The sequence below is a fragment of the Myotis myotis genome, unplaced genomic scaffold, assembly GCF_014108235.1.
Source record: "Myotis myotis isolate mMyoMyo1 unplaced genomic scaffold, mMyoMyo1.p scaffold_m19_p_10, whole genome shotgun sequence".
Classification (NCBI taxonomy): Eukaryota; Metazoa; Chordata; class Mammalia; order Chiroptera; family Vespertilionidae; genus Myotis; species Myotis myotis.
Window position 1 is genome coordinate 48,809,453 of NW_023416314.1, and position 13,108 is coordinate 48,822,560.

Below are 13,108 nucleotides of genomic sequence, written 5' to 3' on the forward strand. Positions count from 1 at the left end.
GAACCGTGCATTTGTGCAAGGATCTGTGCTGGGTGCAGAGCCAGGGGAAATGAGGCTTTCAGGCTCCAGCGCGCCCAGGCTGGAGGGTCACTCACACATCCATAGATAAGGCTGCACATCCTCCAAGGAGCAGATTTGGGGCATCCTCCCAGCTTTGGGCAGCCAAAGGGCGCAGAGAGCAGGCCTGCCTGGAGCGAGGGCCCGAGCGCACAGCTCCTCGCAGGGCGGAGGGCGGCGCGAGGGAGGGAGAGAGGGAAGGGAAAGGCAAGCGTGAGCTGCCTTAAATGCTTGGAATAATTCCGCTTCCGTTTGGAAAGCCGCAGCCTCAGTCCCGCCGCGCCCGCCCAGCGCCAGCTCCGCGTCCCGACCGGCCCGCGGCTGTCCGCTCCACCGCCATGGCCTCCTCCCCGCAAAAGTCGCCCTCGGTCCCCAAGTCCCCCACTCCCAAGTCGCCCCCATCCCGGAAGAAAGATGACTCCTTCTTGGGGAAACTCGGCGGGACTCTGGCCCGGAGGAAGAAAGCCAAAGAGGGTGAGTGGGGCGCGGCCGCAGGAGCGGCGGGGGCTGGGGTCCGCGGGGTTGGGGCTCCGGCCGGGCGGGGGCGCGCCGCGTGTGCCCGGCGGAGAGAGGGGCGCGGCGACGCGTGCGCGCGCTTCCCGGGCTCGTGGTGGCGGGCCGGGCGCGCCCCGCGGTCTGCGCCATCGTCCTGCGGGTGGTCGCCCGGGCGCTGCGCTCCAGGCCCCGGAGGCGCCGGGTGGAGCAGCCGGGCCTGAGCCCAGGCAACGCCGGCTCTGGGCCAGGGCCAGGGCCGGGGCCGCGTGGCCGGAGGGCCCAGGATGGCCGGCCCGCCAGCCAGGAGGCGGTGTCCGCCTACATGTAGGCCCCAGGTCCCCGCCTTCTAGGCGCCCGAATGCTGGCATTTCTCAAGTTTCTGCTGAAACTTTTCTGGGCGCGTTTGCTCTCACTTTTTGCCCTCATTGGTCTTTGAAATCGGGTTGTTTGTTGAAGGCCAGATGCAGCGGTGGTCTCTCTGGATCTTGCCCATCCCCAGGGCCCAGTGGGGCTCTGTTAATGAGGAGGTCAAGATCAAATGTTTGTTGAATGAATGAGTGAAGCGCTGGCGTTCCAGGCGGTCCCCCAGGGTGAGGAGCACACACTTAGCATCATGGCCATGACCCTTCTGTGAACTTAGGAGTTGAGAGCTCTTGCAAAAACCATTTCCTTTTCCCACCCGGGTGAACTGAAGCGCTTATTTTTTTTTCCGGGACAATATGCCTTTGCCTGTAAAATATTTTGTCTCATGGGCAGAACTCGCATCCTGGCTTTTGATTTGAAAGATGAAGTGACAGTTCTGAAGAAGCTAGTGATAGATGTGCAGGTAGAAGTTGCTTGGTTAAGTTTTTTTTTCATAGGCTGCTCAGCGGTGTGGGAATAACCCCTTTGAAGGCTGTGCTACTAAGATGTAAAGTAAGTTTCATGATCCTGAGTTACTTTAAAGCGTAAAAAAGAGCCCTGGCCGGTTTGGCTCAGTGACTAGAGCGTCAGCCTGCGGACTGAAAGGTCCCAGGTTGGAATCTGACCAAGGGCACATGCCCGGGTTGTGGGCTGGATCCCCAGTAGGGGACGAGCAGGAGGCAGCCAATCAATGATTCTCATCATTGATGTTTCTATCTCTCTCTCCCTCTCCCTTCCTCTCTGAAATCAATAAAAATATTTCTTTTTAAAATAAAGCGTAAAAAAGAACTTCACTGTTGAGAATTATCTAAGTTGACACTGAGGGCTGGACTTCCATTCTTTACCTTGAAGTGAGAAACTGCAAAACATCCCCCCAAATGTTCTCCCCTATTTGGTTATTTTGGTAAACCATTGAGTATAGTGTGCAGTTGGTAGCAAATCATGAAATCCTGACTTGGCAAGTCTTTTTCTAGACTTCCCTTCTTTTTCCTGCAGTATTCCTGATAGGGACTCTAGCTTAAGACTGGGCAAGTCAGAATTTCTAGAGCTCATGTCCTCCCAGGAGGGCTCGCCCCACCTCTGCCAACCAACTCTTTAGAAGAGTTTACTTCGCAGTAAAAGTAACAACTTGGTCTCTGTATTCATGGAGCCAGGAGAATGAGTCTGATGGTGGCCCTTCACTTTATCAGGTGGACTAACCTATTTCCCCTCACTAAGCCAAACATTTCTGTTCCTATAGGTCAGTGGTCGGCAAACTCATTAGTCAACAGAGCCAAATATCAACAGTACAACGATTGAAATTTCTTTTGAGAGCCAAATGTTTTAAACTTAAACTATATAGGTAGGTACATTGTTATTAACTTAATTAGGGTACTCCTAAGCCTTAGGAAGAGCCATACTCAAGGGGCCAAAGAGCCGCATGTGGCTTGCAAGCTGCAGTTTGCCGACCACTGCTATAGGTGATCCTCCCAACAAGATTTTATGGCTTGCTGCCATCCTACCTCTTTTATTTCACTCAGGGTCCCAGCAGGAAACAGAAGGTCAACTTAGTTGGGACTTCGAAAATAATGTAGGGCGGGACCATTTACAGAGGTGTGGGCAGGGTTAAGGGAACCCAGAGGGATGATGAGAAAACCAGGGACTAGCAGCAGACGGGGATGGGGGACTGTGACCACCCCTAGCCCCGAAGGGATGAGGGGAGCACACCAGAACCCACGGAGAGCTGGAGCTCTGGAAGGGGGGCTGCCTGCCAGGAACTGCAGCTGCAGAGGGACACAGCCACTGTGAGAAACGTGGCGGGGATGGAGCAGGGAGACGGGCACAAGCGAGCTCTGCATGTTCTCTCTCTTCTCGCCCTGAATCTCTCGCTGGTCCTTCGGATTGGCTGGGCCCAGTGGGAAGTCACCAGCACAAGGGATTCTGGGTGATGTAGGGGTCAGAGCAGTGTGGACAACAGATCATGGGCGGGGGGGCGGGGGGGGGGGCAATGGAGAATAACAGACCCTCTCAAAGTGAGCTGCCCAGAAGTCAACGTAGTACAGTATGTAGACCGGTGCAGCCTGCCGTGGCTGTCACCTCCTTGGTTCTAGTGTGGACATCGCGTTCTATGAAGGCAGCCAAGGCTGCTCTTATTCACTTGGCCACCTACATCACACTGTTAATCGCTCACGGAGATTATCAGCTGAAAGACATTTTTATGTTTGTTGCTCCTAAGTCATTCCTTTCCCCATCTCAGGTTTACTCCATTGGGTTTTGTTAAACCAAGTGCAAGGTCCTTTTAATCCTTGTTACACGTAATGTTAAGTCCCGATTCTGTCATCCAGCCTGTTAGCTAATCCAGGCAGTGTAAATGGGTACGTTGAAGAGCGCATGCTTTTCCTAAAAGGGCCAGCCCGCACCAGCTCCAGCTGCTTGCTGTTGCACGCCACCGCGAGCCCACGAGCCCAGCCAAAGAAGGCAGTGGGGTGGGTTTGAAATGACCTGCACTTGGTGAGGGTGTGCTGGTCTCGGTGATCAGTGCTTGACCTTGCTAGGCGCCCATAGCCATCTCTCCCGTAACAGCACGGTCAGATCCTGCTCCGGATCATGCCTAATCTCACAGCTCTGTGCTGTGCAGAAACTGCCTTCTTCCACTTAACCTCTAGTGTTCTAAAGCCTCCCTTCCTTGACGATTCCTCAAGATCATGATGTCGGTCTAGCCACAAATTATTTCAATGCTTTGGCATAGAATTTTCCTGGCCCAAGGACTATCATTCATTCGATATCTGTTGTGCCCCACTGTAGTACACAAAGACTGGAAAGACATAATACATGTTAGTTAGCAATTAAAGTCAATAGTTTTATATAAAAACTAGTGACCCGGTGCGCCGATTCCTGCACATTGAAAGGAAATTAATTAGAAGGTGTCTGGTGGGGCGGGACTGGCTGAGATGGGCCAGACACACCCTGGAGCCAACCTCCCACGGTCCCTCCCCGGGTGTCTGCGGAGTAAGTGGGGTCCCTCCAGCAGGCGGGGGGTCCCTCAGCCTGGCCTGCGGGGATCAGGCCAAAACTGGCTCCCTGATATCTCCTGAGGGGTCCCGGAGTGTGAGAGGGCACTCTGGGAAGTTGCTGTTGTACAGGGTGTGGAATGCAAAAGCAAGTGTGTAGTAAACCAGATTCAGGGCGACAGTGCCCCAGCAACAACATAACCCACAGCTGAAGGTGGAATCGCGAGGCCACATGAGGAATTGGGCTCCCTACTCGCTGGTTTTGGGATGCATCACCGGAGAACCGAGAACCGCTGCTGCCAAGTCACTGCAGCTTGGCAGCTTCTGCGTTGAGCATCTGCCCCCTGGTGGTCAGTGTGTGTCATAGCCAGATGGTAGGAGGGACGCTTGGCATATTAGCCTTTCATATATATAGATGTGCCTTCCTAAAAGTACTTTCTAGCATAATCATAGAATGATTATAAGTCTCATAAGAATACATTGAAACTAGTCATCACTCCAGTGTTTTCATAAGGAAAAAAAATAGCATTCGAGAGGCAAGAGATAATAGAAGTTAAAAGTATGGCCTTTGGGATTAGACAATTTTGGGTTTGATTTCTGCTCTTACTCCTTATTTATTGCTATAGTTTAGGACAAGTGTCTTAATCCCTCAAAGCCTTTGTTTCTTCATCTATAAAATGAGAATGAAAATTCCTTCCTTACATGGAGGTTGTGAGGGTAAATGAGATAAATATGCATAACATGGCACAAATAATAGCTATTAAAATTTACAGCTCAATTTTACAGTCTTTACATGTTGAAATAGTCTTTTCATTATGGACTGTAGACGATTTCATAGGTTCTGCAAATAGCCTGGTAGCCCATGACTGTGTGAAGCCCACCTAAGAATTGTTTGGGTTCCTTTGGAAATTAGGGATCTTTTCTTGCAAGTCAGATCCTTCTATTTCCAAAATGTCACATTTCAGCACTTAAAACACTGGGCCCCTTCCAGTGAGTTGTAGCTCACTAGAGCAGCTGTTGCCAACCGGTGGTCCTCGAGCCACTGGTGGCCTGTGAGGTCCAAAAGGTTGGCGACTGCTGGTTTAAGAGAACAGAGGCTTTTGGTTTTCCCTGTGGATCTTCTCTTTGGGGTTCCCAGTCCCCGTTGATGCCAGACATGCCCTCGTGTGGAGGTTCTTAGACTAGCCTTTCAGAGTCCACTTGCCAAGGGGCTACTTTTCACCTTGCTTCTTCCAGATCTGTCCCCAAGACTTGCTCTTCCCATGAACACCATCTTGAATGTATTTGCCAGCTGAAGGTGCCCTACATTGGGTCAGCAGTTATGGTTATTCCTATCATTTGCCCAGTTATTATTTCTCACAGTTTTCATTTTGTCTAGAGTCTGAAGTGTTTATAAGGGCTTTAATTAAATAATTTTTCTAACAATCCTAGGACTTACCACTCTGGTTCTTGTTGGCTGTCCAGTAAGACTGGGGAAGTTCCCAAACTCTGCCACAGATTTATGGTTTCTGGAGTGAGCAGGACCCTCGGCAGGGCTGAGCCATCTTTCTCTCCGAATCAGCTTGCGTTCTCATTTTCTGAAGTGCCTCCTCATACCTTCACCACACAAGTTCTTCCCCAGACTTTGAGATAGAAAACTGAGTACCAGGTGTGAGCTTATTCAATTTTCCTTCAGCATCCCCCGCCCACCCCCCTTGTCTATACCTCTCCTTTCACGCTCCCTTCCTGCCCTATCCCTTCCATGGCTGTCTCCTTCCCCTTTCTCCCAGACTTGGCATAGCTAGACACCCTTTTCTCATAGCCTCAGTCCTTTTCATGCTGCCCTGTTCTCCTAACATTCTGTAAATATGCCCGAGTCTTTCCCATTTGAAGAAAATATCCTGATACTGGTTTCTTCCTAAGCTACACACCAGAGGTCTTGAAAGCATTGTATGTACTGGCTTTCTTTTTCTTATTTCCTAGTCACTTCCCGATTCACTATTCCCAGTCTTTCAGTAGTTATTTGAGAGACAAACATGTACCAGGCACTGTGCTGGGTGCTAGGATATGGCGGGGGGACCAGGAAACAGACAAAGATCCCTGCCCTCACGAAGCTTATATTCTAGTAGAGGAGACAGATAATTAAGAGAGAATCATAAAATATGTGTATTTTGTATGAGTGATGATAAGTGCTATAGAAGAAATAAGGCAGGAAAAGGGAAAATGGAGTGGTACGGGATGAGGAGGTGGTGGGTAACTTTAAATAGGACGGCTAGAGAAGGCCTCATTGAGAAGGGTATATTTGAGTCAAGACCTGAAGGAAGTGATAAGAGAGCCATAGGTGTATCTTGGAGAAGAGCATTGCAGGTGAAGCAATTGGCAAATTCAAAGGCTCTGGGGCTGGGGTGTACCTGGGGTGTTGAGAGCCAACACGGAAGTCACTGTAGCCGGAGGAGAAAGTGAATACAACTTTGGAAGTAGGTGTGGTTTCAGGGGTAATTAGTAAGGGTGGAGCAGGATATGTAGGATCCTGGAGGCCATTGTAAGACAAGGGCCTTTAGTCAGAGTGAGATGGGGAGGTTTGGGAAGGGTTTTCGCAGGAATGACATGAGCACCCTTCTATTTTAACAGGATCACTGGTGCTAAGTGATGGAGGGGGCGGGGGTGGAAGCAGGGAGGTGAGTTGGGAGGCTGCTGAAATGATCCAGGTAAGGGACAGTGGTGGCCTAGAGCTGTGGTAGCAGTAGGCGGGTGAGCATAGGATTCTGGACATAGTTTGAAGACATAGCGGATAGGACTTACTGAAAGATTGGATGGAAGAGGAGAGTAGAATCAAGAGGACTCCAGGGTTTGAACAGCTGGCAAGATGGAACTGACCTGAACTGCGGTGGAGAATTCTGCAGAAGAGCAGGTTTGGGGAGAAAGAGGAGCAGCTCAGTTTGGGCCGCTGTTTAGTCAGAGGTGCTTCTGCACTTCCCAGTGTTGATGCTGAGTTCGCATTTGGTTCTCGGAGCCTAGTTCAGGGGAGAGGTCTGGGCTGGAGACACATCGGGGTGTGGGTGCCTTTAAAGCCTGAGACTGAATGGGATCCTCCAGGAGGGGAGCCTGGAGGTCCAAGGACTGAGCCCAACGGTTTTCCAACTTTTATAGGTTGGGAGACGAGACGGAACCAGCAAGAGAGATTGCGAAGGAGTGGCCAGTGTGAGGTGCGGAAAACGGAGAGTGCGGGTCTGGAGGCAGCTGGAGAGTCCGTCCTGTTCCCTCTCTTTAGGTGGCTCTGGCCGAGGTCTCCAAAGTCAGTCTCTTTTCAACATGATTCCACTTGCGTTCTTGGTGGCATTTGACACTATTCAACTTTGTCAATGATCTAGTCCCTTGACCGTATCCACCTGCATTGGCGCCCTGTGTCCCCGTGCCTCTTGCTCAGACTTCTTCTCAGGCTTTTCTTCTCTGTGTGCCCCTCAGCAGCACTTCCTGGGGTTCTGACTTCACCCGTTTTGCTCTGTGTCTTTGTCTCCTGCGGATTATCTCATCTGCCCTCCTAGCTCCAGGGACCATCGACCCACTGAGGATTCTCAAATCCAGATCTTCACCTGTAGTCCGGCTGCATCTTTCCACCGTCTCCTGGGTGTGTCGGAGGGTCCTCAAACTCAGCACGCCCTCAGTGGAATTATTTGCCCCCCTGGCCCAAGTCTGCTTCTCCTCCTCCACCCCACCAGCCGCCCAAGGTTGCAATGTTGTGGGCATCCTCTATTTCAGAGCTCAGCGGCTATTTCTTAAAGGGCAGATAATAAGTAGGTATTTAAGACCTTGCCGGCCTTCTGGCTTCTTCTCAGCTCTGCCCTTGTTGCCATGGACCATAGCGTGGTTGCATTCCAATAAAACTTTAGTTATGGATGCTGACATTTGAATTTCAGATAATTTTTATGTATCACAACATATTCTTGTTCTTTTGCAGCCATTTAAAAATATGAAACACATTCTTCGCCTTCGGCTGAACACAAAGTAGATGGCAGGCTGGCAACGGCCCGTGGACAGTAGTTTGCCCACCCTGCTTCCTTTCACCCCCACATCCAATTATTTCTCATTCTATCTTCTAAAGATCACTGCCTTATTTAAGGCCCAAGAAGTGCTCTTTGTCTTTGAGGTTGCTTGTTTATTTTTTTTTAAATTTACTATCTTTCCACTCCACTAGTCTCCCTATCTCTGGCCCTTTTTTTTATTCAGTCCATCTTTCATTCTTTTGCCAATATGTTGTTGTTTTTTTAAACACAAAGATAATATCTCCCCAGGACGGACTTCTTAGGAAGGCGTTCAAGACCGTCACAATAGCTGGTTAGTCTAGTCTCTTTTATCTTCCTTTTAAGAAACCTCCATTTTAACCATGCCAAGCCACTTTTTAAAAAAAGATTTTTAAATTGATGTTTAGAGAGAGAGGAGGAGAGAAGGAGAGAGAAACATTGATGTGAAAGCAACATTGATCAGCTGCCTCTAGCACACCCCCTCCTCCGGACCGAGCCCACCACAGCCCTGGTATGTGCCCTGACTGGGAATAGAACCAGCAGCCTCTCAGTGCACAGGACAATGCCCAAACAACTGAGCCACACTGGCCAGGGCCCCAAACCACTCTTTATTCCCCAAACCCATCATGCATGTTCTTCCAACATGTCTCAACCTTTACACATGCTGTTCTATATTCTGGAATGACCGCCTTCCCTTCCCTATGCAACAAACTCCTATTCAGCCGTTAAGACCCAACTTAGATATCCCGCTCTGTTTGATTCCATCTATAGCTCCCCCAGGAAGAGTGAGATGCTTTCTTCTCTGTGGCCCCACACCACCTTGTCTGTACCTCTGTGGCAGCACTGGACACCTTGCCTTGCAGCCATTAGTGTGTGTGTGTGTGTGTGTGTGTGTGACGCATTATGGTGAAATCCCTCCTCCTGTAGCCCCCCACCTCCTGTAATATTGAACACATAACAGTACTAGGAATTTCTATGGAATGAGTTTCCCCATAGTTTCCCTGGTGAAAATGGCCCACCACTAACTGGTTGTGTAACCTTAGACAAGTCCCTTCCCTCGCCCATTTCTAACACCAGGGATTAGGCTGAAGAACCCCGTAGGGCCCTCCCCTCTGGTATTCTGTGATTTCTGCACTCTCATTTCGCCAGGCTTCTCTCAGATGGAGTTTTATTGTCTGTGTAAGGTGGTCTGGGAATGACATCACCACAAAGACCTCTTTCTTCCCTCCACTAATGAAGGCACCTCTGTGTCGGAGGAGGAGATGGAAACCAGGATAAGTGGGCCCCGGCCCAAGGACACCTCCATATTAGGAATCGGTCTCCTTGTCTCATGGAATATCTCTATTTGGTTAACAAGTGCAGTTCGTAATTGTGTTTTAGCCATTAGGACGGGAGAAGGGTTGGGATCCTCATGTAAACGTTTGTAAGCATCAAAACTCTCCACTCACTGTAGGGAATAAAAGAACACATTTGGGGAAAACTCTACAACAATTTCAAAACCAGAAGACTTTTAAAAAATGAAATTAAAATAAAATACTTCAAAAAAACTGTTGTAAACCTCCCGTTCAGTTTTCAGTTTGTTCTGTAGCCTGAAGTCAGTAAGAAATCCAAGTGACTTCTTTGCCTGAGGCCCGGGCCCCTGGACAGGGACGCTTTCTCTGCCTCGTCCCTGGTCCTCATCCTCCCCTTCATTTCCCCGGTAGGCTCCAGGAGGACAGGTGCGTGTGGGCTGCTCACATTGGAACCCCGAGTGCCTAGCACAGAACCCGGTGCCCTCAAAATGCTTCTTAACTAACCGCCTGCATCATCCGACCAAGGGAGTTCCCAGGTTACTCCAAATTGTGTTCTAACCTCGGATGATGTTTCTAGTCCCCTGATTCCATCAGGGCTTAACTGCCTAGAAGGGCAAGGAGGGGGGGGCGCGGGTGTGTGTGTCTTTTATAAAACTGCCTCCTCCCTAGCCCTGGAATCATTTTATTCTTTGTGAAAAGGCATTATCACTTAGCCCTGTTGTTTGACAAACACACGTAGGCCCTCGAGACCAGAGGTTCGGGTCCTAGAATCTGATTGTGCTCGGGCAGCCCTGAGCCTGCAGGAGGCCCACTGGTCCAGGGCGGTGAGGAGAGGAGCGTTGAGGCCAGTGTTCTTTGTTTCCATCCAGAAAAGCTTGCTTTGCAGAATGGTGTTGCAGGTATTCATGTTCTGGTGCTTACATGAAGGGCCGCGGTGAAATCGCCTCTTTGCGAGGTTTGGCAGAGACGAGAGAAAGGCGCAGGCTGAAGCTCGCCTCGGCTTCAGGTCCTCCCACCTGCAAAGTTAAGGAAATCTGGACGTCAGAGCCAGGCCTCTGTCATTGCTCCCCAGCAGGAGAGCTCCGCCTCTGAGCTCTCCCCACTTCATGAAAAAGAACCCACGGAAAAGACGGGACAGAACAGAATGGCTGGCTGCCGCGCCTTCGCTGAGCTCTGCCTGGCTCTGTTCACTGCAGCTGCTTCAGTCTTATTCAGGCCTGGGACAGATGTTTGCGTGGCGGGTGTGGGTCACTACAGGACATCTAAAATCCGGTTCTACTAGCGTCAACGAAGTGAAAGTTCTATTTGCTTGCAACGTACCAGCTGCCAAAGCCTTAGAAAAGCCAAACTTTGTGACTAGGTCACTGTCTTCCCTTCGAACCAGCGTTAGGGGAAGGTTAGGCCGTGGGTGGAAGAAGCAGTGAACTCAGAAGTATTCCAAGCGACTGCACACTCCCCTGGGGAGAGAAGAATGAACCAAATCACTTAGCATCTCTTTTATTTTTAATGAAAACTTTTTTTCCCCCATTATAAAATTAGCCTATGCTTATGGGATTTATGGGAAAATTGAAAAAGAAAACAATCTTGCAAAGTACCAACTCCCAAAGGCAGTCACTACTAGAATTTTGATTTCTTTCTATTCTTTGTCTTCATTATAGCTTTTTTCTTTTTGATAATTGCGAGTATGCCATGTATATTAGATAAGTATTCTGTATCACTTTTCATTTATTATTATAAGGTAACTATTTTTCATGTGACTATAAATCTTATCAAATACACTTTTAATAGGTGCATAATATTCCACTGAGTGAATGCCCTATTGTTTACTTCACCATTTCTTTTGGTCCATTTATTTTTTCTTAGATATAATGCTGCCTAAAGTGTTTTTTATGGATTTTTTTTTTTAATTCAGAATAATTTCCTTGCATGGAGCTCCAGAAGTGCAATTACAGGGCCAAAGGCTGACAGCTGGCTTGCTTACTGTTAATACTTTGTAATTGATAATTAGGGAAAAATGACTGCTTTGGGTCTGGGTGGTCTTCCTGGTAGGTTGTTTGAAAGTAAGACCAACATTGTTAGGCTCAAAGTTTCTGTTTGCTCCTGGCTGGCAGGACCAAGTCACCCAAGGGGTGGGGTGGGGTGGGATGGGGTGGGGTGGGAGGCGAGGCCTCAGCGGGGTGCAGGTTTCCACTATGGCCAGTAACATGTTTAAAGTCAGCTCTGGTACAGGCACGTCTTTATTTCAGAACACTATCCTGTGGCCATCCTTCCAGCTATATAAGGCTCCACGTCTCACACGCAGTGCCTGCTTTTCCCTATAACAGGGCCCAAGGTGTGGCTGCAGAGGGAGTGGTCATCCTTGGAGCTACCCTGAGAGTCACAGCCACCACCACCTGTCGCGCTGGAGTGGGACCCAGGGGACGTTTGCTCAAGAAGTCCCTCCTTCCTTTGATCCCTTTGTCCCACCTCCCAATTTCCGAATTCTTGGACTTGCCCCACAGCTTGGTAACCACAGACAGTAGGCTAAGTGCTACATGGGACACATTTAGGTTCAGAGGGTTGGAGGGACCCTTAGTGGACAATGTTCTTGGAGCCAAAGGAAGAACCCCCAGGCTGACCAGAGAAAGGGCAGGCTTAGGGAGCCTTCCGAGTTTCAGTTGGATTTTAACCGAGTGGGCTGGGCTGATGCCTCGGGGCTCAGTTCCCTCTACCTGCATTTGGAGTGAATAGGCAGGTGTCTTATTTCATCTCCTAAGAATGGATCTGAGCCAGTTAGAGCCTGTAATCATCACCCAGCCCCCCAGGGAGTATTTCTGGGGAGTCACCCATGCAGGCAGACGCCCTCCCCGGAGTGATGTGTCCAGGGCATTCATTTCATCGTTGAATCATACACATTCCCTTCACTCACTCCCTTATCTCTTCTGACATCTAGAGGCACCACCCCTTGGTTCCGCTGTGAGAAACACAGCCTAACACTGAGGAGCCAAGAAGGGTGTTCTTCATGAAAACGCGGCAGGCCTCCTGAGTGAGGATGATGCTGGACCACAGAGGGGCGAGGCTACCGGCCTGTTCTACTCCCTCAGTGACATAAACCCAGGTGGCAGGACTCCCAGGGACACCCAGGAGCAGGCTGTCCACTTGCTTCTTTCTGAGGCACAGTCCTCGGTTGAATAATCAGTCTGCCGTTTGCAGTATCACGCTGACTTCCCAATTCAAAAACAATTGTTTCTAAAGCAGTTTTTGTCTTGGCCAATGTGGCTTTGGCTGTGGGGCAGGCTGGCAAGCCCTGTGGCGGGGTGGGGTGGGGTGGGGCAAAATGAGTCTGGAAGAGGGTCTGCAACCCCAATCACCAGCTTAGGGGCAGGGCACCCCAGGTCAGTCAAGATGGGCACTGAGGAGGCAGGGACTCTTGGCATCTGCTGGGTGCCTGAGTCCTGAACCAGCGAGGCTCCTCCGAGTCCAGGGCGGGGTCTCAGATTCAGAACCCTGGGGACAAGGCTGACAGCACCTCGCAGGCATGCCAGGATCCTGGCTGAGCAGGTGAGGGGCAGGGGCAGCCACAGTATTGGGGTGGACTCAGGATTCACCGTCCACACAGAGTGGACGCCAGTGCTCACATGGGAGCCTCGGTCTTGCCTCCCTCACCTCAGCCCCCTGCACTCCAGGCTTGGAAATAAACTTTCCTCTCCGCGGGGAGGGGTTTCCCTGTTCACCATAAGGCCGAGTTCTGCCTGCTCCCAGCCTGCTGCGGCAGACCTGCAGGGGGCAGGTCGTTAGTCATGGCAGCCGGGAGAAGCAAGGGCAGCAGGAACCAGCCGTTTTGGTGCTGTTTGCAGAACACGGAGGGAGGGTAACACAATTCCACTGAAAG

The 13,108-nt window shown here is 50.3% G+C and overlaps 1 protein-coding gene across 2 annotated transcripts in view; it reads left to right on the forward strand.

The window, feature by feature from the left end:
- Positions 1-255: 255 nt before the first annotated feature.
- The window catches only part of PARVA (parvin alpha), a 141,674-nt gene continuing 128,821 nt past the window's right edge, over positions 256-13,108 (forward strand). The window contains exon 1 of one of the 2 annotated variants that reach the window (XM_036325424.1): positions 256-531. In XM_036325424.1, the coding sequence (XP_036181317.1) occupies positions 285-531 (247 nt within the window). In that variant the 5' untranslated portion in view covers positions 256-284. The remainder of the gene's footprint in view (positions 532-13,108) is intronic. The other variant, XM_036325422.1, reaches the window with a different exon arrangement.